The sequence below is a fragment of the Kogia breviceps genome, chromosome 16 (genome assembly GCF_026419965.1).
Source record: "Kogia breviceps isolate mKogBre1 chromosome 16, mKogBre1 haplotype 1, whole genome shotgun sequence".
NCBI lineage: Eukaryota > Metazoa > Chordata > Mammalia > Artiodactyla > Physeteridae > Kogia > Kogia breviceps.
This window is the reverse complement of record NC_081325.1, coordinates 18,518,468-18,543,374: the sequence shown is the minus strand read 5'-3', so window position 1 is coordinate 18,543,374 and position 24,907 is coordinate 18,518,468. Positions and strand designations below refer to the sequence as shown.

The 24,907-nt window shown below is 38.4% G+C and overlaps 1 protein-coding gene across 4 annotated transcripts; it reads right to left on the bottom strand.

Annotated features, from left to right (window-relative positions):
• Positions 1 to 5,134: 5,134 nt before the first annotated feature.
• On the bottom strand, positions 5,135 to 24,644 carry SPRYD7 (SPRY domain containing 7). 4 transcript variants are annotated; one of them, XR_010837138.1, is made up of 7 exons: positions 24,301 to 24,644; positions 23,554 to 24,085; positions 18,111 to 18,227; positions 15,785 to 15,951; positions 10,964 to 11,066; positions 6,950 to 7,684; positions 5,135 to 5,605 (listed from the first exon to the last, which is right to left on the bottom strand). XR_010837138.1 is itself a non-coding variant. In XM_067016311.1 (6 exons), exons 2-6 carry the CDS (start codon positions 23,657 to 23,659, stop codon positions 7,587 to 7,589), a joined length of 591 nt encoding a protein of 196 aa, XP_066872412.1. In that variant the 5' UTR covers positions 23,660 to 24,085; positions 24,301 to 24,644; the 3' UTR covers positions 5,135 to 7,586. The 4 variants fall into 4 exon arrangements, 3 of the variants coding, with proteins under 3 accessions (XP_066872412.1, XP_066872413.1, XP_058897691.1); XM_067016311.1 differs by having other exon boundaries at positions 5,135 to 7,684; XM_067016312.1 differs by lacking the exon at positions 24,301 to 24,644 and adding an exon at positions 24,120 to 24,171 and having other exon boundaries at positions 5,135 to 7,684; positions 23,554 to 24,076.
• Between the last annotated feature and the right edge of the window lie 263 nt (positions 24,645 to 24,907).

The following is a 24,907-nucleotide window of genomic DNA, read 5'->3' as shown; positions in this document are numbered from 1 at the left end:
ACTGTGTGAAACCTCTTACTTACCATGTTGAACTAGCACTACATTCCTCAGTAAACTATAGTATCATCTCCCCTTTTCAGAATTAACAAATTTTTTTGCAATATATCATTTTATATTTTATTTATTTTATTTATTTTTCCTTTCCTTTCCTTTCCTTTCCTGTACTTTATTTTTTTAACATCTTTCTTGGAGTATAGTTGCTTTACAATGTTGTGTTAGTTTCTGCTGTATAACAAAGTGAATCAGCTATATGTATACATAACACAGTATGCCCTCCCTCTTGAGTCTCCCTCCCATACTCCCTATCCCACCCCTCTAGGTGGTCACAAAGCACGGAGCTGATCTCCCTGTGCTAGGCAGCTGCTTCCCACTAGCTGTTTTACATTTGGTAGTGTATATGTCCATGCCACTCTCTCACTTTGTCACAGCTTACCCTTCCCCCTCCCCATATCCTCATGTCCATTCTCTAGTAGGTCTGTGTCTTTATTCCTGACTTGCCCTTAGGTTCTTCATGACCTTTTTTTTTTCTTAGATTCCATATATATGTGTTAGCATATTGTATTTGTTTTTCTCTTTCTGACTTACTTCACTCTGTATGACAGACTCTAGGTCCATCCACCTCACTACAAATAACTCAATTTCTTTTTATGGCTGGGTAATATTCCATTGTATATATATGCCACATTTTCTTTATCCATTCATCTGTCGATGGACACTTAGGTTGCTTCCATGTCCTGGCTATTGTAAATAGTGCTGCAATGAACATTGTGGTACTTGACTCTTTTTGAATTATGGTTTTCTCAGGGTTAATGTCGAGTAGTGGGATTGCTGGGTCATGTGATAGTTCTATTTTTAGTTTTTTAAGGAACCTCCATACTGTTCTCCATATTGGCTGTATCAATTTACATTCCCACCAACAGTGCAAGAGGGTTCCCTTTTCTCCACACCCCCTCCAGCATTTATTGTTTGTAGATTTTTTGATGATGGCCATTCTGACTGGTGTGAGGTGATACCTCATTGTAGTTTTGATTTGCATTTCTCTAATGATTAGTGATGTTGAGCATTCTTTCATGTGTTTGTTGGCAGTCTGTATATCTTCTTTGGAGAAATGTCTACTTAGGTCTTCTGCCCCTTTTTGGATTGGGCTGTTTTTTTGATAGTGAGCTGCATGAGCTTGCTTGTACATTTTGGAGATTAATCCTTTGTCAGTTGCTTCGTCTGCAAATATTTTCTCCCATTCTGAAGGTTGTCTTTTCATCTTGTTTATGGTTTCCTTCGCTGTGCAAAAGCTTTTAAGTTTCATTCGGTCCCATTTGTTTACTTTTGTTTTTATTTCCGTTTCTCTAGGAGGTGGTTCAAAAAGGATCTTGCTGTGATTTTATGTCAGTGTTCTTCCTATGTTTTCCTCTAAGAGTTTTATAGTGCCTGGCCTCATATTTAGGTCTTTAATCCATTTTGAGTTTATTTTTGTGTATGGTGTTAGGGAGTGTTCTAATTTCATTCTTTTACATGTAGCTGTCCAGTTTTCCCAGCACCACTTATTGAAGAGGCTGTCTTTTCTCCATTGTATACTCTTGCCTCCTTTATCAAAGATAAGGTGACCATATGTGCGTGGGTTTATCTCTGGGCTTTCTTTAAAAAAAAAAAATTTACTTATTTTATTTTTTTTATTTTCGGCTGAGTTGGGTCTTTGTTGCTGCACGGGGCTTTCTCTAGTTGCTGTGAGCAGGGTCTATACTCTTCATTGCAGTGCACAGGCTCCCCATTGCGGTGGCTTCTCTTGTTGTGGAGCACAGGCTCTAGGAGCATGGGCTTCAGTAGTTGTGGCTCTCGGGCCCTAGAGCGCAGGCTCAGTAGTTGTGGCGCGCGGGCTTAGTTGCTCCGCGGCATGTGGGATCTTCCTGGACCAGGGCTCGAACCCGTGTCTCCTTCATTGGCAGGTGGATTCTTAACCACCGTGCCACCAGGGAATCCCTCTCTGGGCTTTCTATCCTGTTCCATTGTAACACAAATTTTAATGTGACAAATCCTTGTATAAATCCCTGGAGATCCTGCATCTCCTATTTCCTTGTTTTCAATTTAACTTATATGGAGACTCAGCAATAGTCTGAATGAATCAGAATCACAGAATTTTAGAAAACATCTAGTTTGGCCTCTAACCCAGCGGGAATCATATTTATGAGATCTCTGGGATAGTCATCTCGCCTGTGTATTGATTATATTTTCTAATTTTCTGTATTCTGGATGCTTTACTGGGGCCTTATTGTCAGAGGAGGGAATGCTTCACCCACGGTTAGCTAACTCCTAGAGAGGGCAAACCACTTGCCCCAAGGAGCCTGCCTTTCATTTGCAAACCAACCAATCCAGAGCCCCCCACCTTCCTTACCTGGCTCTTACATTCCACGTCAATCAATATTTCCCTGTCCTACTCACCCAAGGGCCAGGTACCAGACAATCTGGGACAGCCCCTGTACCCCAGAGCCTGCTGAAACTATTCAAACTAGCCAATCCTGAGTATGCTTACCCTGCCTTGCACATGGAACTACAATAAGGGCTCTCGCCCATGCCTTCCCCTTGCTCCTCTGCCTCCTGACCAGCCCTGATGCTTACCTGTGAGTCCCTGTGTGGCAAGCTGTGCCCTCTCCTCTTGGGAACTGTAACACTATCTTTTTCAACAGCAGTAGTTTCCTGCTCATCATACCTGAATAAGAACAAAACCTACATTTTAAAAACAACTGTTAAAACAATTCCAGGGACCAGAAGTTCATTTCTTTGCAAGGCAGCAATTTCAGTAGTGAACTAAGCAGGAAAGTTCTTTTCCATCTTAAACTAAAATCTGCTTCCCTGTACCTTCTAATAATTCTTCCTCCAGGGCAACAGAGAATAAATCTACCCATTTTTTTTCAAGTGATGAACCATCAGATATCTGAAACACACCTATGACTGTCTTTCCTGAAATACATTTGTGAGAATCACAGACATGAATCTATACATTTTTTTTTGGCTTTATTTCTAGTCAACTTCTTCAAATGATTAGCATTTCACAAGTCATACCAGCTTCAATAGCCCAGTGGATTGAATACATTCTTCCAATATTCCCAGTGTCAAGGACCATTCATTCATTCACACATGGATTAATTAAGCAGCTGCTCAGCAGCCTGGTAACCTTTGCTGGTTTATCACTGCCCTTGATTTCAAGTGCAGTGTCTGCTGGAACTGGTCTACTCTACATGTGGCTTCACTAGCACTTACTTGCCTGGGTCTGGGGACCCGGTTTGAAGTGGTGCCAGGCATGGCATAGACTAAAATTTCTGAATCCTTTAAGTTGAATTGCCATGAAACACTTTTTATCCTGTACTTAAGTAATTGTGTTGTGATTCTACTGCAGCCTTTTAGATTTCTAAGTGTGAATGTAAAATTCCCCCATTCTCTAGTGTACAGGGCTTCCTCCAGAGTCACGTTCTTTCCTCTTGTTTAAAATTGTTTCCCCCAAAATAGTATGTTTATTGTAAAAAAATTATCAGATAAATTAGCAATGAAAGAGCTAGATCCCTGTAATCTTATTCCCAAGATATGGTATTTTTGATGTATATATTACATCGTATTTTTCCTATACCTAAGGCTCTAGTTTTTTGCTTTTTGTTTTTTTTTTTTTGGTTGTGCCATGCTTGCGGGACCAGGGATTGAACCCCAGCCCCGGCAGTGAAAGCAATGGGTCCTACCCACTGGACTATGAATCAGATTATACATACAAATGTTTCACAATTTTTTTTTCCATTTATCAATATATCTTGGGTATTGCAGAGCCATATTTATGAATGAATTACTATTAACAGAGTTCCTTGAGTCCAGGGAGTATTCTGTTTAAGTATTTATGAAACACAGCACATAAATGATTCAATTTTTGAATGACTACATTGTAATGATTCCTACGGAACTACAGATTACACATTTCAGCCAATACTGGGACAATTTTTCCTTTAAATTTCTATAGACGTCTTGGGTGGTGTGTGATTCATTTATATTGCTAATTATATCTAACGTGTTTATACTCATTATTTGAATAATTTGGTCTCCGTTTTTTTAAAAGAGCAAGTTGAAAGGGAGTCTCATATTCTATTGCACGAGTTTAATTGATTCTATTGTTTCCACTCATTCACGTGCAGTCCAGTTAGCTCCCAGAAGTATTTCCCTGCCAGGTTGCATAAATAATACAAATTAATGTAAGTGGTAGTTGATTATATTCCATTTATGAGTACTATGTACAGGGAAACTCCATAGTTTTGATTATAAATTTTCCACTCACAATATCTAGTGTTTTTACATTATGTAAAAGAAATTATTGATTTAATGTAATTTATCAAGATTAGTCTAAGATTTCACTTCCATTTCCAGCTCTGCTTTTGCTGGTCCATATACAGACTTACATTAAGAAGTAAACGTACAGGGACTTCCCTGGCAGTCCAGTGGTTAAGATTCCTCGCTTCCAATGCAAAGGGCATGGGTTCCATCCCTGGTCAGGGAACTAACATCCCACATGGCGCGTGGTGTGACCAAAAGAGTATTAAAAGAAAAAAAAAAACCGTTTGGTTAAAAAAGAAAAAGTAAACATACAGTTAAAAAAAAAAACAGATGTGAGCAACAGTGTCATACATGTGTCTGTTTTTGTTAATGATTTTTAAAAGCCTTAAATTATATTTTGTATCATTCTTAAATTGTAATAGTTTGTAATCCAAGTTGAAAATATATTCAAATAATCTTAACTGATGAGTCAAGAGCAGTTAAAAGCCAAATTCTCTTTTTCTGGTTTTTAACAATGTAAACTTATTATTTATGAGATTTTCATTGTTTCACATACCTAACACTGCAAATCCCTTGTAATGTTTAAATCACTAAAATAATAATATGGATAATAAATCACTGATTAATTTTCAATGTGAGTATAAAAAGCTACACCAGTGTGAACAAATGGATTTTTGCAATAAACAGAATCAAGACAGTGGACAGTCTCTTCAGCCAGGAACTAATGCAGGTTTTTGTGTGTTAAAATACAAGAATGTTTTATGTCCCATCCATGTCTCTATTTAGCTATCATTGAATACTTAGGCTATAGGTATATATCATACTAATGGTCTACTGGGTTCACAAAGGGCTTTATTTTTAAATTTCTCCTAGCTCAACATAGTTTCTTAAATAGACTTTATTTTTTTAGAACGGTTTAGATTTACAGAAAAATTGAGACAATAGTACAGAGTTCCTATATATCCCCTCTCCCAGTTTCTCCTGTTATTAACATCTTACATTATTATGGTTCATCTGCTATAATTAATAAACATATTGATACATTATTATTAACTAAAGTCCATGGTTTACTCAGATTTCCTTAGTTTTTACCTAATGTTCTTTTTCTGTTCCTGCTTCGCACATTACATTGACTTGTCGTGTTCCCTTAGGCTCCCCGGGGTGTGACAGTGTCTCTGACTTTCCTTGTTTTTGATGACCTTGACAGTTTGGAGTACTGCTCAAGTATTTTGTAGGACGCCCCCCTACTGGAATTCGTCTGATGATTTTCCTCAAGATTAGACTGAGGTTATAGGTAATTTTCCTAAGAGAAATTAGATACCTAGAAATTAAAAACACATCTAGACTTCATCAAACTGTTGCCATGGACATAACTCATGTACCATTTTTAGTATTGTACCTATTCTATATGATTAGAGGTAGCAAAGATAGTCTTGAGAAAAGAATATGATGATTAAAAAAAAAAGTTTGGCTTTTAAAAAAATAAATAAGAGGTAGATAACATTAGAAAGAGAGCAAACAGTAGTTATATTAATTCTCTTTCTGAAGCATATTCTTTATGAATTAAAACTACTAGGCCAGAAAGTCAGATAAAAATGCATAAACAATATAAAGTTAGTTCAATTCTATATATCTATAGAGGTAAATTTGGGATTTATGTAAATAGATGTTACTCAAGTATATCTATGTTTTCAAAACATTGTCACGTTTGTGTCTATCAAATGAACAATAAATAAATATTGTGCAGGATTCTTTTGTCTATGGGTCAAAAATAGTCTTAAATCCTTAGGAAATTTAGAGTAGGCAATCATTCTCAAAGAATTCTCTCCTGAGCAGTGGTTCTCAATCTTTCGTGTGGATCAGAATCACCCGCTTGTTCAAACACAGATTCCTGATTCAGTGGGTCGGGGGTGGGGCCTGAGTGTCCATATCTAACAAGTTCTCAAGTCAGGCCGAGGGTGACGGTCTGAAGGCCACACTATGAAAACCACTGAGCAGAGTCAACAAAGAAGCTACGTTCATTAATTGCTTACGATGACGAAGGTGTTTTACGTATGTAATATTATTTAACTAGTTACAGAATCTCATCAAGGGTATGATTATCCCTTTTATAAATGGGGAACCTGAGCTCAGAAAGACTGAGGAACTTGCCTGAAGAGATAATGGGATCAGGTAGCAAAACTACAATTCAGATCTCCTTCAATTCTAAAGGCCTGTTTTTCTAGTAAAACATACTGCTCCATGTTGGTAAAGGAGTGAAACGCATGCATCCTTTGCATGCCCAGGAGACTGTACCAGATATAGAAAGTGATTTGTTCAGCTTAGCAGGGTGTTACCTAAAGGTCAGGGATTCTTCCTGAAAACTAGGCAAAGGCTCAGGTTCATGGAGAGAATTCACTTATCTCCAAACTTCTGAAATAATCAAGGGTGAAGTGAATTACTGTATAATTAACAAAACAGGAAGAACATTTATTTAATATAGTACTGAATAGTCCTTAATTACTAATATTTTATTATTCCTTACAGAAAAATGCACATTTAAATAAAAGTCCTTAAAAGAATAATCTCATTTCCACTTAAGTTGAAAGCATGATACTATTCTAAGTGTCTGCTGTGTAAACTACATCACCAATCAACCACTACTTACTCAGGTATTGAAGTAACACAGCATGATGGTCTTCAACAAAATACTCTGACAGCTACTACGACACTTATCTCCTTTCACAAAGAAAATCGAAAGAATGACATACAAACAAAATAAGCAATTTAAATTTTAAGTGGTACATTTTATAGTAAGTAAATCGCCAAAAATGAAGTTGCCAATAACACAAACTTGTCACTTTGTTATACTCTATATAAAAAAGACACTGAGACACAAAATTATTGGACTGCAGACTTAAAATAGTTAATGAGGTCTACACTTCAGAATGACAAAAACCCCCACCCAACTCTGTATCTCTATCAAAACAAATATTTTATGTTAAGAAAGATTCCCTTTTAAATATCTATATACGTATTTCCATTTAATACTGTTAATCAAACCCACAGTCATATTTATTTAAATAAGAATTAAATAAACTGCCCCAAATGCTGATTTCATTATCACAAAATCTAGGTATTTTAAATCACAACTTCAGGATGGTATATTGTATACATTGGTTCCTTAGACAACATTAACGAGCATATTTTTAAGGATATATTGTCATCTGTAGGTCAGGTAAAGCTTTATTAAATGGTAAACACTTTTAACAGTGCAGAAATACAAGTTTCAAAAACAAATACATTCAGAAGATCTGCTGTTCAAATAATATCTTTTCAAAACCAGGTGGAGGAGTATGATAAAATTCACTGAACTGGCAATCCAAAATTGCACTGTCATCAACTAGAGATAGAAAAAAAGAAAATAAATTAGAAGCAAACACCTTAATTTGAATGAATATATAAATTATAAACTGTTTTCATAATGCCATAATATTAATAGGCAGGAAGAATGAATACATCTGCTATCCAGGTTACAAAACATGATCCTATTGGGTAAAAGTAACCACAATGAAGAATAAAATCTATCAAGAACACTGAAAGGAAATACATCAAAGTATTATTAATAATTATTTCTAGATGATGTAAATACTGGTAATTTGAGTTTTTCCTTATTTACCTACCTGTATCTTCTCAATTTTACACATTAAGATAAATTACTTCTTAAAAAACATTTTATTAAAAAAATTATAGATTCACAAAGAGTAGCAAAAACAATACAGAAAGTCCTGTGTACCCTTCACTCAGCTTCCCCTAGTGGTAACATCTTACACAACTACAGTACAATATCCAAACCGGAAAACTAACACTGATACTAACACTGTTCATTAGCCTGCAGGCCTTATTTAGCTTCTACATATTTTTACCAGCATTTACTCAAGATAAACGAATGCATATATCCACACAAAGACTTGTACATGAATGTTCACAGCACCTTTATTTGTAATGGCCAAAAACTGGAAACTAAATATCCATTAACAGGTGAAGGGAAAAAACAACTGTGATATATCCACACAATGAACAATACTACTTGGTAATAAAAATCAATGAATTGTTGATACATGCTACAACATGGATAAATCTTAAAATAATTATGCTGAGTAAAAGAAGCCAGACAAAGAAAGAATACAAATTGTATGATTCTATTTATATAACACTCTAAAAATGCAAGATAATCTGTAGTGACAGAAAGCAGATAGTGGCTGCATGGGGTGGGTGGGGAGAGGTGAGTAGAAAGCATTATAAGGGAGCAGGAGGAAACTTAGGGGTGATGAATATGTTCATTATCTTGACTATAGTGATGATATGGGTGTTCACTTTATAGCTACTTGTTAAAATGCACATATATGTTTAATACACATTAGTATTTTATACTTAATAATAAATGCAGAAAAAAAGTTAAGTACTGGATTTGACATTCATGAAGTCACTAGTGATTTTAACAAGGGTGGCTTCAGTGAAGTGGTGGTAAAGGCAGCCACACCGGTTGAAGAACAGGTGAACAATACACTCTAAACAGTGATGGAAGCTATTCTGTAAGAAATGCAGCCATATAGTGAAGGGTAAACAGAGGACTGGTGAGGGTACTAGTTTAAGAAGGGTATTTTGGAATGAGAATGATTCAGAATGTTCAACAGACATTGAAGAGAGAGGTTGATGACATGAGACAGAGATGAAATAATGACAGTAAAGTCCCAGAGTTGGGGAGTTTGAAATCTAGACCAGAGACTGAGTTTTTTGAACATGAAGGGCACCACTTCCTCTAAGATGGGACAGGAAGAAGGCAAGACTGGAGTAGATCCAGAAAAGTTTCAGGAGGATGGGGAGGAAAGCTGGAGTTTACCACTGACGGTCTGTTTTTCTCTAGAAAGTGGAAGGGAAGGTCGATCTATGGAGAATGAATAGGGAATTCAAGAACTACAATGAAAGTGTGGAACGTGCAGAGATGTAACAACACTTTTCTTCAGTGTTATGCAGTGTTATCTCTCCACAGGTTGAATGTAAGAACTGATAAAATGAATGACTGGATGGATCTAGGATTAGGGATGGGATAGAAGACAAAAGGTAAGGGAATTTGAATTTTATTTTTATCTTTGATAGTATCTGGCTAAAATATTTGATTTAATTGAACTGATTTATCAATTTCAATTTATAAAATACATTACTATATATAATTTACTACCTTTAACTTTATTACATTAAAATAATGCCAAATCAAAGAAACAATTTAGAATAAAAATCTCATTTGCTATATTCATTTATAACTCAGTCATTCTACTGATATTTATTTCATTTCTCAGACTAAACTATTTTGAATATTAAGCTACATTCCCATGTATTTAAGTAAATACATTTCTTTTAGGCTTACCCAATATTGCAAATAAACTAACCTATATCAAGTTTTAAAATACACCTTTACATGCAAAGATACAGAAGGCAAAAATCACTGAAAAGTAATAATTTAGGAAAAAAGAAGATAAATGAAAACCTTAAAATAAAGCACAGGCTATGACTGTTATCAAATTATTAAATATTTTTATTTGTTACTGTACATTTTTCTGCCATCCTGAACACTGCTACTTTTCCAGTAAGTTACTACAAAAAAGTTAACACTTAGTTTTTATTACGGCTCAAATCCTTAGATTAATTGATTAAAGTAATTAAATGAGAAAATGTTTTTAGAACAACTAAAACCACAGGCAGAAAAATCATATACCTGTTGATTTAAAGTTGATAACATAAAAAAAGAATAGAGTGATAAAGGCACAGTGCTTATGTGTATTTTTTATAAAGAGAGACACCTTATTTTTTAGAGATACAAATAAAATAGTTAAGAATAAAATGGTATAATGTCTGGCATTTGCCTCAAAATACTACAAGGAGAGGGAGATGAAGAACAGGAGGACTGCAGGGAGGAGATGAAACGTGACTGGCTACTAGTTGATAATTGTTTGAAGCTGTGATGGGTACATGAAAGTTCATTATTCTATTCTCTTTACTTCTATACATGTTTGAAATTTTCTGTAATAAAATTAAAGTAACTAACTGGTACAGAGTCATCTCTAAGTAACCCAATTCTTGGAGGGATACAATTGTACAGAAACTATAGTACTTACACATACATGGCTATCAAAAGCAAAACAATCAATATGAAACCATTCAAAGTCAATATTTCTCTCAGAAGAATTTTAACATTTAGGTAATTTTATAAAGGTAACCAATGCTCAATCTACATGAAATTCCTATCCTTATTTCCAAAATATTCTTTACAATTACATTTCCTGGCCATCTAACCCTCTCTAACAACTGGCAGAAATATCTTTTTGTAAATTCCATAAAGCTTTTTGGAACTTTCTAAAATATAAGACTATATGATATAAAAGGGAATATGGTTATTGCATATTGAAGTATAATCACTGTATTTAGCAAGTTTATTTTTTAAATATATGGGGAATAAAAACTTTCCTTAGTCCTGACAAGTGGGATTGTGATAACCTACTGAGTACACTACAGAGGTCCTTATTAACTTGTCCAGCCTTCTCAATGACAGTTATAAAGTTAATGAAAATGCCAAGCAAAAGTTAACATATATCTAATAATGTTTAGCAATATTTTAGCTTACCATAAACAACTGGATACACTGTCCCTCGTATACCTGATGCTGGACAATGCATGTTTTTTCCATTCAAATATACATTTAATTCTACATGGTCATATGTAATACCCTAGGAAGCAAAGTAAATATTGAAAAGGGTAAAAATATACATGTTCCATAAAAACCTGAACAGTCAGAAAGCACTGATTGGGGAGCATGGAAACACAAAAAACTAAGCAAAAGGTCACAATAGCTTGTATTAAGGTTTACAATTAGGTAGAATTCACTTGAACTGAGCTAAAAAAAAATTAGTGGTGATTATGTTGGGGGGGGGAGGTAAAATCCCAAGAGTCCACATTAAAGGTAAAACTAAATCTTAGTATTATATTCAGATAATCTGGATTTTATATTTTGAATATTAAGATGATACAAGTACTATATACTGTAAACAGACAGACCTTTTAAACTCATATAGAAAACATTGCTCTTTATATATAGAATTTGATCTCAAGGGGGGAAAACAGTGAAGTTTTCACCATTAGGGATTATTATCTGTCACTGCTTTCAATTGTAATGAATTGTCTTTATACAACTTATTTCCAAAAAGAAATGATGTATTTCTGTATCTCTTTACCTTGGCTTCAAATATGTCAAGTGTATTACCAAGGTAAAGTGGGTATTTACAACTGCATATAATTGGTAATTAGTATCAAGTTGAAAAATAGAAAAGCAACAGCTCAAGACTTAAAAAATACAATAGAATAAAAATATATTACTTTGTATATTATTAATGGTACAAAAATCACAATTAATAATAATTATTATTAAAATGCTGGAAAACAAATAATCTGTATTATGTACCAAACACTATTCTAGGCACTTCATATTTACTCATTTAATCCTCGTAAGATAGGTATTTTTATTATCCCCATTTTACAGAAGAGGAAGCTAAAGCACAGAGAAGTTAAATAATTTACCTGAGTTTGCACAGTTAGGAAGTGGCAGAGCTGGGATTTAACCTCATGTAGTATGGCTTCGGAAAACTTATTCTTAATTGCCATGCAATTCAAAACTTCAAAACTTTTAAGAACTTTTTTTTTTTTTTTTTTTTTTTTTGTGGTACGCGGGCCTCTCACTGTTGTAGCCTCTCCCATTGCGGAGCACAGGCTCCGGACGCGCAGGCTCAGCGGCCATGGCTCACGGGCCCAGCCGCTCCGTGGCATGTGGGATCTTCCCGGACCGGGACACAAACCCGCGTCCCCTGCATCGGCAGGCGGATTCTCAACCACTGCGCCACCAGGGAAGCTCCAAGAACTTTTATGCTTTTAAAACTCTCTTTAAGACTTTGTACAATATTTACTAATTGATGACAAAAAGAGCTTTACTTTGAAGAATTAAGAATAGACAGTGAGACCTTTCAATAGAAACCATCACAGACCAAGAAGCAACCACTGACTGTGGATAAATTATATGAACCTACAAGCTTTTAAAGGCAGAAAAAGATCTTACAGATGATTTAGTCTTAACTCCCTCATTTTCCAGTTAAGACAGCAAAGGCCTAGATGAGTCAATGTGTTAAGTGCTATAAAAGATTCTCAAATCTTAGCAAAGCCAGGGTTAGACTAAACACAGAAAGATAAACGCTGCTTTTGTCTCATTTCAGTTTACGTACTTAAATAATAAAGCTAAGTAATGGCTAGGATTAGCTTTTTTAATGAAGTCGTCTGTTTTCATTTAGAAAACATGATTACAAAAATAAATAACATGATTCCATAAAAAGCAGTGTGTTACTCCCTTTACAGGATTACTGGGAATCCAGCAGTTCAGATCAGCAGGCTGTAGTCTGGGCACCCTTCCCCACATGGTAGCAGCATCACCTACTGCAAGCAAGCAAATTTTCAACCCCGCCCTCCAGCACCAATACTCAGCACGGGAGAGAGCAGCGAGGAAGGATGTGAGAACCCCTGCCCTCCAGCAGCAGAGTTTAAGCTCAAGCATTTTCTAACTTAATCTGTCCTTTTTTTTTTTTTTGGCTGTGCCACGTGCATGAGGGATTTTAGTTCCCCGACCAGGGATCGAACCCATGGCCCCTGCAGTGGAAGTGCTGAATCCTAACCACTGGACCACCAGGGAATTCCCTTAATCTGTCCGTTTTTTTTTTGCAGTACACGGGCCTCTCACTGTTGTGGCCTCTCCCATTGCGGAGCACAGGCTCCGGATGCGCAGACTCAGTGGCCATGGCTCACCGGCCTGGACGCTCCGCGGCATGTGGGATCTTCCTGGACCGGGGCACGAACCCGTGTCCCCTGTATAGGCAGGCAGACTCTCAACCACTGCACCACCAGGGAAGCCCCTAATCTGTCCTTTTATATGCTCTAGAAACTAGGTTTGATTCTCTCATAATGATACCGAGAAATGTGATGTGTTCTAAGGAATTACCAATGATTATTTGCAGGTTTGGTGAAGCGACTCTGAAATGAGACTGCCTGAGATCACTCCAAATAAGAAGTTATTACTTAACTTCTAATCTGTAAAATGGTAATAATAGTACCACCTATTTCACAGGGTCATTAAGAGGGTTAAAAAATTTAATCCCTGCCAGGCACTTAAAGCCGTTCTGGCCCATAATAGATGCTAGAGAATTGTTTTCTATTATTATTATTGTTACACAGAATGTTTATGAAACTTCTCTGAAATTAAACTGAAAACTGCAATTTTAAAATGTAATCTGTACTTTTCAAAACTACATATAAAAGGAAAAAATAAGCATAAGCTGTTTTAGGAATGCCTCCCTGGTGCTATAGTAGGCCCTGTTGGTACTATATGATTACTGTATAAATATAATCATTTGGTTAGATGTTGAAAGCTTGTTTTTCTTGATTCTCCTGAGAGAATAGTATATGACTGAAATTCTACACATATGAGAATGTTTTTCCTGTCTTATAATTCATTCCTCTTTTCCTATGCTATTGTCAGTAATTTTGTGAAATTTGTTCTCAAATGTTTAAACTAGGAAGATAAAGTTAATAGAGTAGAATAATGTTTTTCAGGATTCTGCTTATATTTCATCTTTTTGAGTCCTCCTTTTATCAGAATGGGCATAAAAACTCAAAGTCTAATTTATTTATTTAATTTCTGGCTGCTTTGGGTCTTCATTGTTCTGTGTGGGCTTTCTCTAGTTGTGGCGAGTGGGGGCTACTCTTCGTTGCAGTGTGTGGGCTTCTAACTGCAGTGGCTTCTCTTGTTGTGGAGCATGGGCTCTAGGTGCACAGGCTTCAGTAGCTGCAGCACGTGGGCTCAGCAGTTGTGGCTCGCGGGCTCTAGAGCGCAGGCTCAGTAGTTGTGGTGCACGGGCTCAGTTGCTCCGCAGCATGTGGGATCTTCCTGGACCAGGGATAGAACCCGTGTCCCCTGCATTGGCAGGTGGATTCTTAACCACTGTGCCATCAGGGAAGTCCCTCAAAGTCTAATTTAATAATGCTGACATTCTTAAATCCACCAATTTGAGGTATCAGTCACCTCAGGGAATGAGACAGGAAGGCAAGAATAACACACAGTAGAAGTTCAGTACATCAGCAAAGAAAAACATTTGTTACTGATTAACCTTACGTTTGAATTTCATTTTTTAGTATCAACAGGTTGATGGCACCAACCTGACTTCAAGATTCTCTTCCACGAATTAACCATTTGAATAAGGGTGTTCTACATTATGGGCATCTGGCAATGACCTACAAACACAGAACCAACTATTCGAAAGGAAAAACAAGGAAAAGCAGATTTTAATAATGGTTTATGCCTTTAGTTTCCTTTAATTTAGGAAAAACATACTTTCAATAATTTACCTATTTGAAGATTCTTCTTCACATTTTTTAAATTGCATAAAAGATCAGACCATAATTAAAAATCTTCATTTCCACATCTTCCTTCACTCTCTTCTAAATATTGTATACTTCTTTAATTCAATAACCTGGATTTACCTTGCCTGTTTTATCTTATTATTAGAAACTCTAATTATTTACAGATTCCTTTCAACCTGGTATGAGAGACAGGAACCCAAGGCTCTGTGTAAGGAGACCCAAGAACTCTGTTCTCAGTCAATAGCTAATGGCCTGAACTCAGTGCATAAGGTTCTTGGACAACACTGTTTGAGAGGAAGTATCTGGAAAAAGACAGAAAGGGATCTTTGGATTACATTTTCAATAGGGTGGCTTTGGTAGAGACTTAAATATATCTAGTTGGGTATAAAAACAGAGAAGTCAATAATATGTAACTTCTTCTATCCCTTGCTTTCCAAAAAAAGTTTTCTACAATCAAGACTTAGAATATTGTGTCAGTTTTTTGAAGAGTTCTGAAAGTGAAGGAAGTTTAATAAGGTTATGTTTAATGAGGACCAATGTTCCTGATAAAATGCTGTACTTCTTTAACAGAAGTTCATAACAAGTTAAGCAATAAATGTCAAATTTTTCTCTAAGAGATCTCCAGCTGCAAAAATACCTAATATTTTCTAATATAAGGGTTAGCAAACTTTTAAAATTGTGGGCCAAGGTTTCTTTTATGTGAGAGAAGCAGGAAATGATCAGCAGCCAACCTGTCATCAACTCTCCCTTAAATGGAAATAAGGGTTCAGGCTTATTTTCCTGGCCAGTGGCAGCTCTAGAAAGGAGAAGGCAGTTAGGTAAGGCAGCAGCATCTACATCAAGTGCTCTCTTTGGAAAATGTACTACCTCATTAGATCCAATTCTGGTGCTTTGGAATTCAAACCACAAACTCAGAGGCAAAACCAGAAATACTAAAAGCAGTTCAAGCTTAATAATTTACAGTGGAAAACAACTCCACAAGAAAACTCACCACCACGTCTCCCTCCTGTGGAAGGCTGTTTGCTGGCAGCCTATTTTTCTCCTCGTTGTTGTGATATAGGGCTCCATCATTTCTCATCACCAGACTGTGCACATCTCGGCCAAGAGGGATCTGATTCAAGTTAACTTTCTGAGTTGCAACACCAATACCCCAGATTCCTAAAAATATAATAATTTAAATGCTCCCCAAATCTGCAGTATACAAATATGAATGTTGTTTTTAAAGAAAGTGGCATATTATCACGAAACTATTTTTTTGTTAATCTTTAAAAAAATTCTTTTAAAAGTAGTTTGCAAACCATACCATGTTCTCTTGCAGATGTAGTACAGCCTGGGAGATAAGCAAGTGGGCCCTGGAGTTGTACTGCCTAGGTTTAAATTCTGACTTTGCTATGTCATCTTGGGCAAGTTACTTAACCTCCCTCTGCTTCCTCACCTGTGAACTATGGATTCTAACAGTACTATCCTCTTAAAGTTATTACAAGATACAGAAGGATCATCCAAGTGAAGCACTTGGAACAGTGTAAGTATTTTTTAAAAATGGGTAAGTAAAGCACAGAGGAAGTATTTTTAAAAGATACTAGCTATTGTCATTATTATTATTCTCTAAAAATATTATTAAAAAGCTACACAATGAATTTAAATGGCCTGGGGTTCTATTTCAAGCACCACCTCTGAGAAGCAGGAATTTACTGTCTTTATTTTTTGCATCTATAATATGTGACAAATAATATATGACCTGGTCAGTATCATGGACAGGAGAAAAATAAAGTGTAAAATCATTTTCTTATCCAATACCTTAAGTCCATGAGTTTAAAACCTTTTGGTCTAAATTGACTTTTAAAGCAAGCAGCTCTCTTCTTAATCTAACAGAATACCTACAGCTCCTGGTTACATATCAAATTGTTTCCTTCTCAGTTTTTATCAAAATCAGGTAGGAGAAATTCTATAGATCAAAGAATGTTTGAAGACCATGTTGTCAATCAGTTTTCCTGGATTGAGTGAGACCATCAGAAAGCTGCATGTCTGGACTTCACTGTCTTGGCTTCCTAAATAATTTGATTATATAATCTATCCTCCAAGGTGGGACAAGAGTGACAGCAGGTGATAATGCTAATTTCATGGGACAACAGTTCTAGACAGGGTTACAGAGTCCCCTTACTCCTAAAGGACTGTGCACACTGTGATACACTTGGGCACAACTGCCTGCAGCTTTCATTGAGGGAACAATGCTACAAACTCCAATAATGCACTTATTCTAGAGATATTACTGAGGATAGCACCCTTTCTAGAAAATCCACATAAAAACTTGTATTACATTTCAGGCTCAAGGAACTATTCGCTTCTCTTGAGAAAAGGTATGTTATACTTGAGAAGATTACAGTAACCAGAGACATTATGCAGCCAGTGAGTTAACTTACAAAAGAATGGAATGGAGGACAGATTCAAATTTATTTCACACACTTAAGAAAAATCAGTATTTAAAATGAATTTAAAACACAAGCCCCAAAAGAATATTTTATGTCATTCAAGTAAGAGTAAGAGCAGAATTCATTTACTCCACTCTAGACTTCCTGTTCTGTATGTATATTACTCATGCCATGTTTCACTAGACATTTCTTTATAATAAAGCCTTAAAAAAATTTCCCCATATTCAACACTGCCACAAGTTAACTATCATAATACTCATGTAGAATTGCTATACAACTCAAGACTTCAGAATTAAAAAAATTTTTTTTTAAATTTTTAATTGTAGTTGATTTACAATACTGTGTTAGTTTCAGGTGTACAGATTCATAAATTTTTAAAGAGACTTTAGACTTCTATTAGAATCTAAATCTGCCAATTGCTTCAGAAGACATTGAATCAGGGAATCTTAACATGAGTTAAGAGAAAAACTCAGGATCATAAGATTAATTTTATCCTAAGATAAAACAGCAAGAGTCTACACCTTACATGCTTGACCAAATGAAATGGTTCATCTAGCTGCCACTAATAATTAACCATATTAATAACAATGCTTGTGCCTTAAACTAAACCAGTATGTCGTGTCTTTAAAACACTTTCATACATATAGCTCATGTGAAGCAGGAAGGGCAGCTCCTGTAATCCATTTTATAGATGAGAAAAATGAACCTAATATAATGAAACTGACTAATTAAACCAGGATCACACAATAAGATGTGGAAGAAAAAGGTCTTCTAAGTAAGAGTTTAGTGTTTTTTTAATTACCTCATTAATCTTTTTCATATATTGAAAATTACTCCTCATATTTAGAATAATTAGGGCTTTTAATAGTCAAGTACCATTATACCAACCTGTGGACTGGATTTTGAATTCAAAGTAGCTTTTGTTTTGATGTAAAGGTGCACTGGCTAAACAACCTCCTGTTCCACATATTCTTCTTCCATTTTTTACAATGACAACATCCGTTCCTAAACCAAAGAATATAGACACTGTGTAAAGTTTTGTATTCTCTTATCCAACAATCAAGGTTAATTTCTGTTTCACTTTTAACTCTTGGTCTCCAAAAAATAGGGAGACTATATATACTTTGAAATATAAAAATACTGATAAATTATTTAAAATATTTAATTTACTTTTTTCCTGGGAGAATATTAATTTGTGGCTAGAAATCTTGTTTAATTAGGCAGTTTCAAATAAACAGTAATTCTGAATTATACTGAATATTTGAAACACTTTTAAGGTAGAAGTAGACTTTTTTTTTGGCTGTGCCACGTGGCTTGCAGGATCTCAGTTCCCCAAACCCCGGACCACGGCAGTGAAACCGCAGAATCTGGGCTTTCCTGGTGGCGCAGTGGTTGAGAGTCCGCCTGCCGATGCGGGGGACGCGGGTTCGTGCCCTGGTCTGGGAAGATCCCACGTGCCACGGAGCGGCTGGGCCAGTGAGCCATGGCCACTAAGCCTGCGCGTCCAGAGCTTGTGCTCCGCAACGGCAGAGGCCACAACAGTGAGAGGCCCGTGTAACGCAAAAAAAAAAAAAAAAAAAAAAAAAGAAAGCCCAGAATCTTAACCACTAGGCCACCAGGGAACTCCCAGAAACAGACTTTCTTAAATTTTAGCCAATGAATCAATTTGATGATTTCATAAATATCTTGATTTAAATAAAAGCATAAACACTTAAAAGAAACTGGCAAATTAGTACCATTTTCAGTTCAATCTAAACAAATCAATCTGCTAAAAACTGACTGAATGTCTATTAGGTACAAGATCCTATGCAAGTGCATTGGTCAAGTAGGAATTGAAGATGAATGGAACACGGAAAGGAACATACATCTATGTTCTTGAAATAGCTAACACTGGGCTTCCCTGGTGGCGCAGTGGTTGAGAATCTGTCTGCCAATGCAGGGGACACGGGTTTGATCCCTAGATCCCACATGCCGCGGAGCAACTAAGCCTGTACACCACAACTACAGAGCGTGCACTCTAGAGCCCCAAAGCCACAACTACTGAAGTCCGTGTGCCACAACTACTGAAGCCCACGTACCTAGAGTCCGTGCTCCGCAACAAGAGAAGCCACCACATTGAGAAGCCCGCACGCCACAAGGAAGAGCAGTCCCCGCTCACTGCAACTAGAGAAAGCCCGCGCGCAGCACCGAAGACCCAAAGAAGCCAAAAGAAAAGAAAAAAATGGGGCTTCCCTGGTGGCGCAGTGGTTAAGAACCCGCCTGCCAATGCAGGGGACACGGGTTCGAGCCCTGGTCCTGGAAGATCCCATATGCTGTGGAGCAGCTAAGCCCATGAGCCACAACTACTGAGCCTGCGCTCTAGAATCCGTGAGCCACAGCTACTGACCCCGTGCTCCACAACGAGAAGCCACTGCAATGAGAAGCCCGCACACCACAATGAAGAGTAGCCCCTGCGCACCACATCTAAAGAAATCCCGCGCCCAGCAATGAAGACCCAACGCAGCCAAAAATAAATTAAAAAAAAAAAAAGAAATAGCTGTCATGGAAAAATGCTAATTTTAGGATTTTAAAAATGTAAGATAGCTGCTGTCAATCAATACATAAACAAGATTTTAACATCATTAAATGCACTGTATTTTCATGGAAAATTTAATTCAAATAACATTTGATAGATGAGAGTGAGAAAAAGTCTCTTGATAACATGACTCCAATACCAATTCTTTCCCAAATATTGATTTAGGAAAGCTTATCAGAGAACATGAAGAAAGTTAACAAAATTCTAATACGTAAGAAATATCCTGTAACATCGAGGCATGTGATTCCCAAGATCTGTAACCAGTATGACTTTTCTGGTAATAAGTGTACAAGCCAAGCAGATCTGGCTGTGAGAACTGTAGGGAACTCCTCCAGAGGGGGTTAAATAAAACTAGAACATAGTAACAAAAGGTATTAACAGGGAGGCAGGTCTCTCATTAACTCACTGTTGAATTCATACTTAAAAAATTATTTGGGACAAATACATAAGAGAAATACCAAATTTTCAGATTTTATCACAATTCTAAACTGGTTGATTTAAGAAAGACACTCTCTTATTTAAGGTAAAACTAAGATCCTATTATATGATTGTTAAAAATTTATTAGCATCTTTTTTTTTTTGCTAATTACAAATGTTAAACCGCAAATTCTGGGAAAGTGTCTTTATACATAATTTACATCTGGTTGCCCCATATACCTCAGCAGTTTCAACTGGAGAACATCCAGGGCCCAGCTCCTCCTTGATGGCAAAGACCATGGAGTGCTTGGCATCCAGCAGACGCTTGACAAATAACTGATACAGAAATGAATGAATATGCTCTGCTAAGTACTGTGTAGTGGACACGTAGCATCTGTTTTCCCTTTCCCAACAGACTTCGCCCTGGAGATCAAAACAGTTCCAAGGAAGCTGACTCAATCTCTGGTTTCAGGGGTACAGCTTTGACCTAGGTTAAGTCAATCAGTGCATTCCACATTTCCTGGCCACAGTGACTGAGTGAAAAACGGTTATATGACCCAAGCCACTACCATCAGAGACAGTCTCAGGACTTTTGCAGAGAGAATGAAGGGGTAAAGATTCTCTCATTCTTGCTGGATCTGAATGAGGAAGCCTACAGCCCAGGGAGAGGCTGCAAGTTATCATGGATGCCAGCCTTCAGGAATAAGCAGAAGACAGAGGAAAGAGATGAAAAGAAGCTCAGTCCTTAGCAGCACTGAGTCTTCCTGAAGATAGTGCTGCTTCTGTACTTTTTAAATTTACACGAACCAATAAATTTCCTTCATTGTTTCAACCGTTTTGAGTTGCAGGTTTTACAGCTTGTAACTGAAAGCATCCTAAGTGAAAAACATTTCAAAGAACTATGCAAATAAATGGTATTTTTTATTTCATACCCAGCAATACTTTTTGGTTCTCATACATAACTCTGAGTTGGAACCACAGAACCAACGCTGAATATGCTATTATTCTCTTACTTCAATCTCATTTCTTATCTCGAAGGCATTCTGCTAGGTACTGAGATGTTTTATACAGAAAGATGGATATATTCACAGAACATTTTAGAGTGTTTGTGAATCAATGGGGAATTATCTTAAGCTTATTCCATTTCTCTTTTTTAAGTACAAAGATATCCTATATTTGGATCTATGTGATTTGTACAGTTTCATTAATTATCAAGATTGCTTAGAAAGCCAAGGCAAATTTGAGTATAGACAGAACACATATAAACATAGCCAAAGTGTATTTTTAAAAAAACATTAGACATTTCCAGATGAATGGCATCCCTTTCAAAGTAGCTACCTTGGAAGACATTCATTTCTAAAAAGTCAATTCACAATTAAATACGGAGGTTGTGGTAAAAATGAAGATATTTATAAAAACTACTCCACAGAAAATCCCAAGAGGAATTCCAAATCGTTTTAAGTGATGCAGCATCACCAAAATAAGTGACAACTTTGAAAGAGACAACATTCATTTGCATATGACATGTATAGACTATTTTCTTAACAAAAAATGGCAATCACATTCTTTAGGTGACCTAATACAGCCTTTCACATATCCAAATACATGCATACTCACTCAGTGTGCTTCTTGTATTTCAACTTAAGATCAACTGATGCTTGAAACCTGTTCCTAACTTGATGAGCCTCTCCTCTTATATTATTTGCTTTCTAAAATCATGCTTCTTCTGTGATTGAAGAATTTGAATTTACTGGAAGACAGGTTAAGAAAAGTTTCCACGCAGAAGATAATGGGGGATGACATTACCCTACTCAAAGATTCTGGGCAGCTTTGGAAAAAGGAGAACATAGTGGAATGAGTACAAGTGACCGGTTCTTCGTGGAAGAAGAGATCAGAAAAAAGGAATACTTTAAAGAGCACATTGTAGTAATTCAGGAGTTTGGCAGTAAAGATAGAAAGAGCTAAAGCTGACCATATGCTCCAGGAACTACGTGTGGTTTTCCTTTACTGTGTTCCTAGCATCTAAAACAATGCCTACCGCATAACATCAGTCAAGTGAACGAATAAATGAAATAGAAATATTTTCTCAGGGAAATTATAGAATTTGAACATCTGTCTATAAATGATGATGAATAAGAAATAAAGAGATATACATACATATATATTTATGTATCAGGGCTCTATATTACACTTGGGATATCTAAGAATTAAAATACCCACATACAAAGTGGTAAACAATTACCACATTTGTGATTTAGTACATGCTACAGACATATAATGAGCAGAGTATTTCCAGAATTATAAAGAATCTGGGCGGGAGAGGGTTTTGCTATAAATATTAAGAATTCCCTTTGTTATTTCAATGCACTGTCCTTTAGCCAAAGAGAGATGTGGAAAAACTGAAAGCGCAGATGTATACTTTGAAGAGAATAATCCGTAAAAAAAACAGTACTCTGAAATAATTATAGTGGGAAATCTCTCCTTCTACAACCATATTCCAGAAGCATGTAACTACATGGGACAAGTCTAAGAACAGAAATACTAAGGTGGTGAAAGAGGGTACAGAGGGGAGGAAAAGAACATTAGGAGAGAAGCTGTAAGCTCATTTGACATTGGAAGGAAAAACCACAGATGCGATGAAGCAAAGCGCTGTTTTATTTCTGCAATAGCCTGACGTGCTGGGAAGAGGCCGGTCAGGAGAAAATACAACACCTCTAAGCGCGACTAACAGGAGTCGGACAGTGGGAGGTTTTCGTTGAAATGACAGGTTCTGACCTGAGCGGTGGCTTCAGGCTTCTGCAACTTGCCTTGTTTTGCCTTTAGGAGGTGAGAGGAAAATCATTTCCAATAAAACAACCGATAAATGATGGGCTAAGAGAAAGCTGTCAGGGCAGAGGAAGGAGCCGAGAACAGCTAAAGCTTTCTGAAAATGTGTGGGGCTGGACTGGACCTCGGCAGTGGACCACTGTAGAAGGAGCACAGAGTCCTCCCCACTCCCCTCGAAGGTGACGTCTTACGAGTCCCAGGAGGCGGCAGCCCGGAAGACACTGCTGTGGAAACGGGTAGGTCCACACACCCATCTTCCCAGGACAGGAGCTGACAGGGCTGCGCAGCTCTGAACGCAGAGCCGGGCCAAGGTGGGGTCGACCGGAGTCTAGAGGAGACCGGGGGGGGGGGGGGGGGGCAAACCGGGTCGAGGGCAGCCTCACAGGGTGAGGGACAGGGGGCGGAGCCCGGCGGGGCCCGGCAGCGTGCGGTCCTCGTGACTCCAGGCTGACCCCGACCAGCCGCGCCCGACCCGGGCTGGGCCGTTGGGTCTGGGGAAGGGCGAGACCTTACCCATGTGCTGCGTGTCCAGCTGCACGGCCGGCATCTCCTTCAGAGGGATGTGGCCCGTCCCACCATCTCTGCAGCACCGCAGGCAGCAGAACACCGAGGCGGCCATATCTCAGGGACCTCCGACGCCGCCGCCGCCACCGCCTACCGCGCCTAGACCGCGGCGACACCACCCCCAACCCCTCTGCTCCGCCTCCCGCCCCCTCCCGAGCGCCGGAAGGCGTCTGGGTGGAGCGCGGAGGCCGGTACCGCGACGCCGCAGGCCGGGAGGGCGCAGCGCAGGCTGAGGCGAAGCCAGCCTGGGCGGAAGATACGGAGGACCGGCTGGAGGGGCGGGGCCGAGACGGGGACGGGGCTAGTGGCGAGGCAAGGTGGAGCGCGTGCCGTACGGGCGGAGGATGGCGTGCGCCTGCGCGCGGGAGACTTCTTTTCGGGCCGCCCAGTCTGTGTCCCGATACTGACGGTTGCGCGAGCTTGTCTGGTTTCTACAGAGGCTCAGGCATTTTGGGGTGCTGTATTCTTAAAACTGTGTCTCCTGTAAAACAACAAAAACAACAACAACAAAAAACCTGTGTCTCCCACTTCGACGTTATCTTTAGGGATGAGTTGATAGAGGCAAATCTGGCGGGGGGAGTGGGAACTGATTTAGAAGAGCCCCACGGTTTCCCCCGCGCGCCCAGGAGTGAGAGAACTTTGCTTTCTGGGAGAGCCTCCGCCACACACCCCCATCACGCCCCCCCCCCCCTTTACCGTGGCAGGTTTCTGAAGAATTTTCTCAAGTCCTAAACAGACGCACAGGGCCCGGGAGTAATGGCTGTTAGTGACTGCACCGTGGATATGCACCCGGCGCTCTAATTGTCGGTCCTGCTGCATTTTAGGTGCAGAGATGGGCGTTCCGTGACCTTTGGTGCCGCGCGGTCGCGGGAGCCCAGGAAGCCATCCCGGGAGGGACCCCCGGGGCGGGGCGGGAGGGCGATTCTTGACTGACCTCTTCCAGGCTCACCCTGTTCGTGGACAGAGGATTCGGATTCTCATGAGTGTGATGGGAACTCGGAGGCGGTGGGAAGACTGCGGGGCCTCCAAGGGAAGTACTCAGTTCCTACCGCGTGTTCTTTCTTGCGTCCACGTAGGATCCTCCCGTGGCGAGCGCCTGTCATCTCCGTGCTTACTTAGATCATCCGCCCCTGATCCAGTTTTGCATCTTATGATATTTGGCGTCAGGAGATGGTCCGGGGCGACCTCTAGAATTAACCTGGCTCAAACTTCTGTTCCCAAATAAGGTTTCCATCCTGAAGTCTTCCCCAGGGTTCAAGTCTTGGGAAACCGGATGCGAAATGCCCCCTTAGTATGTAATGGG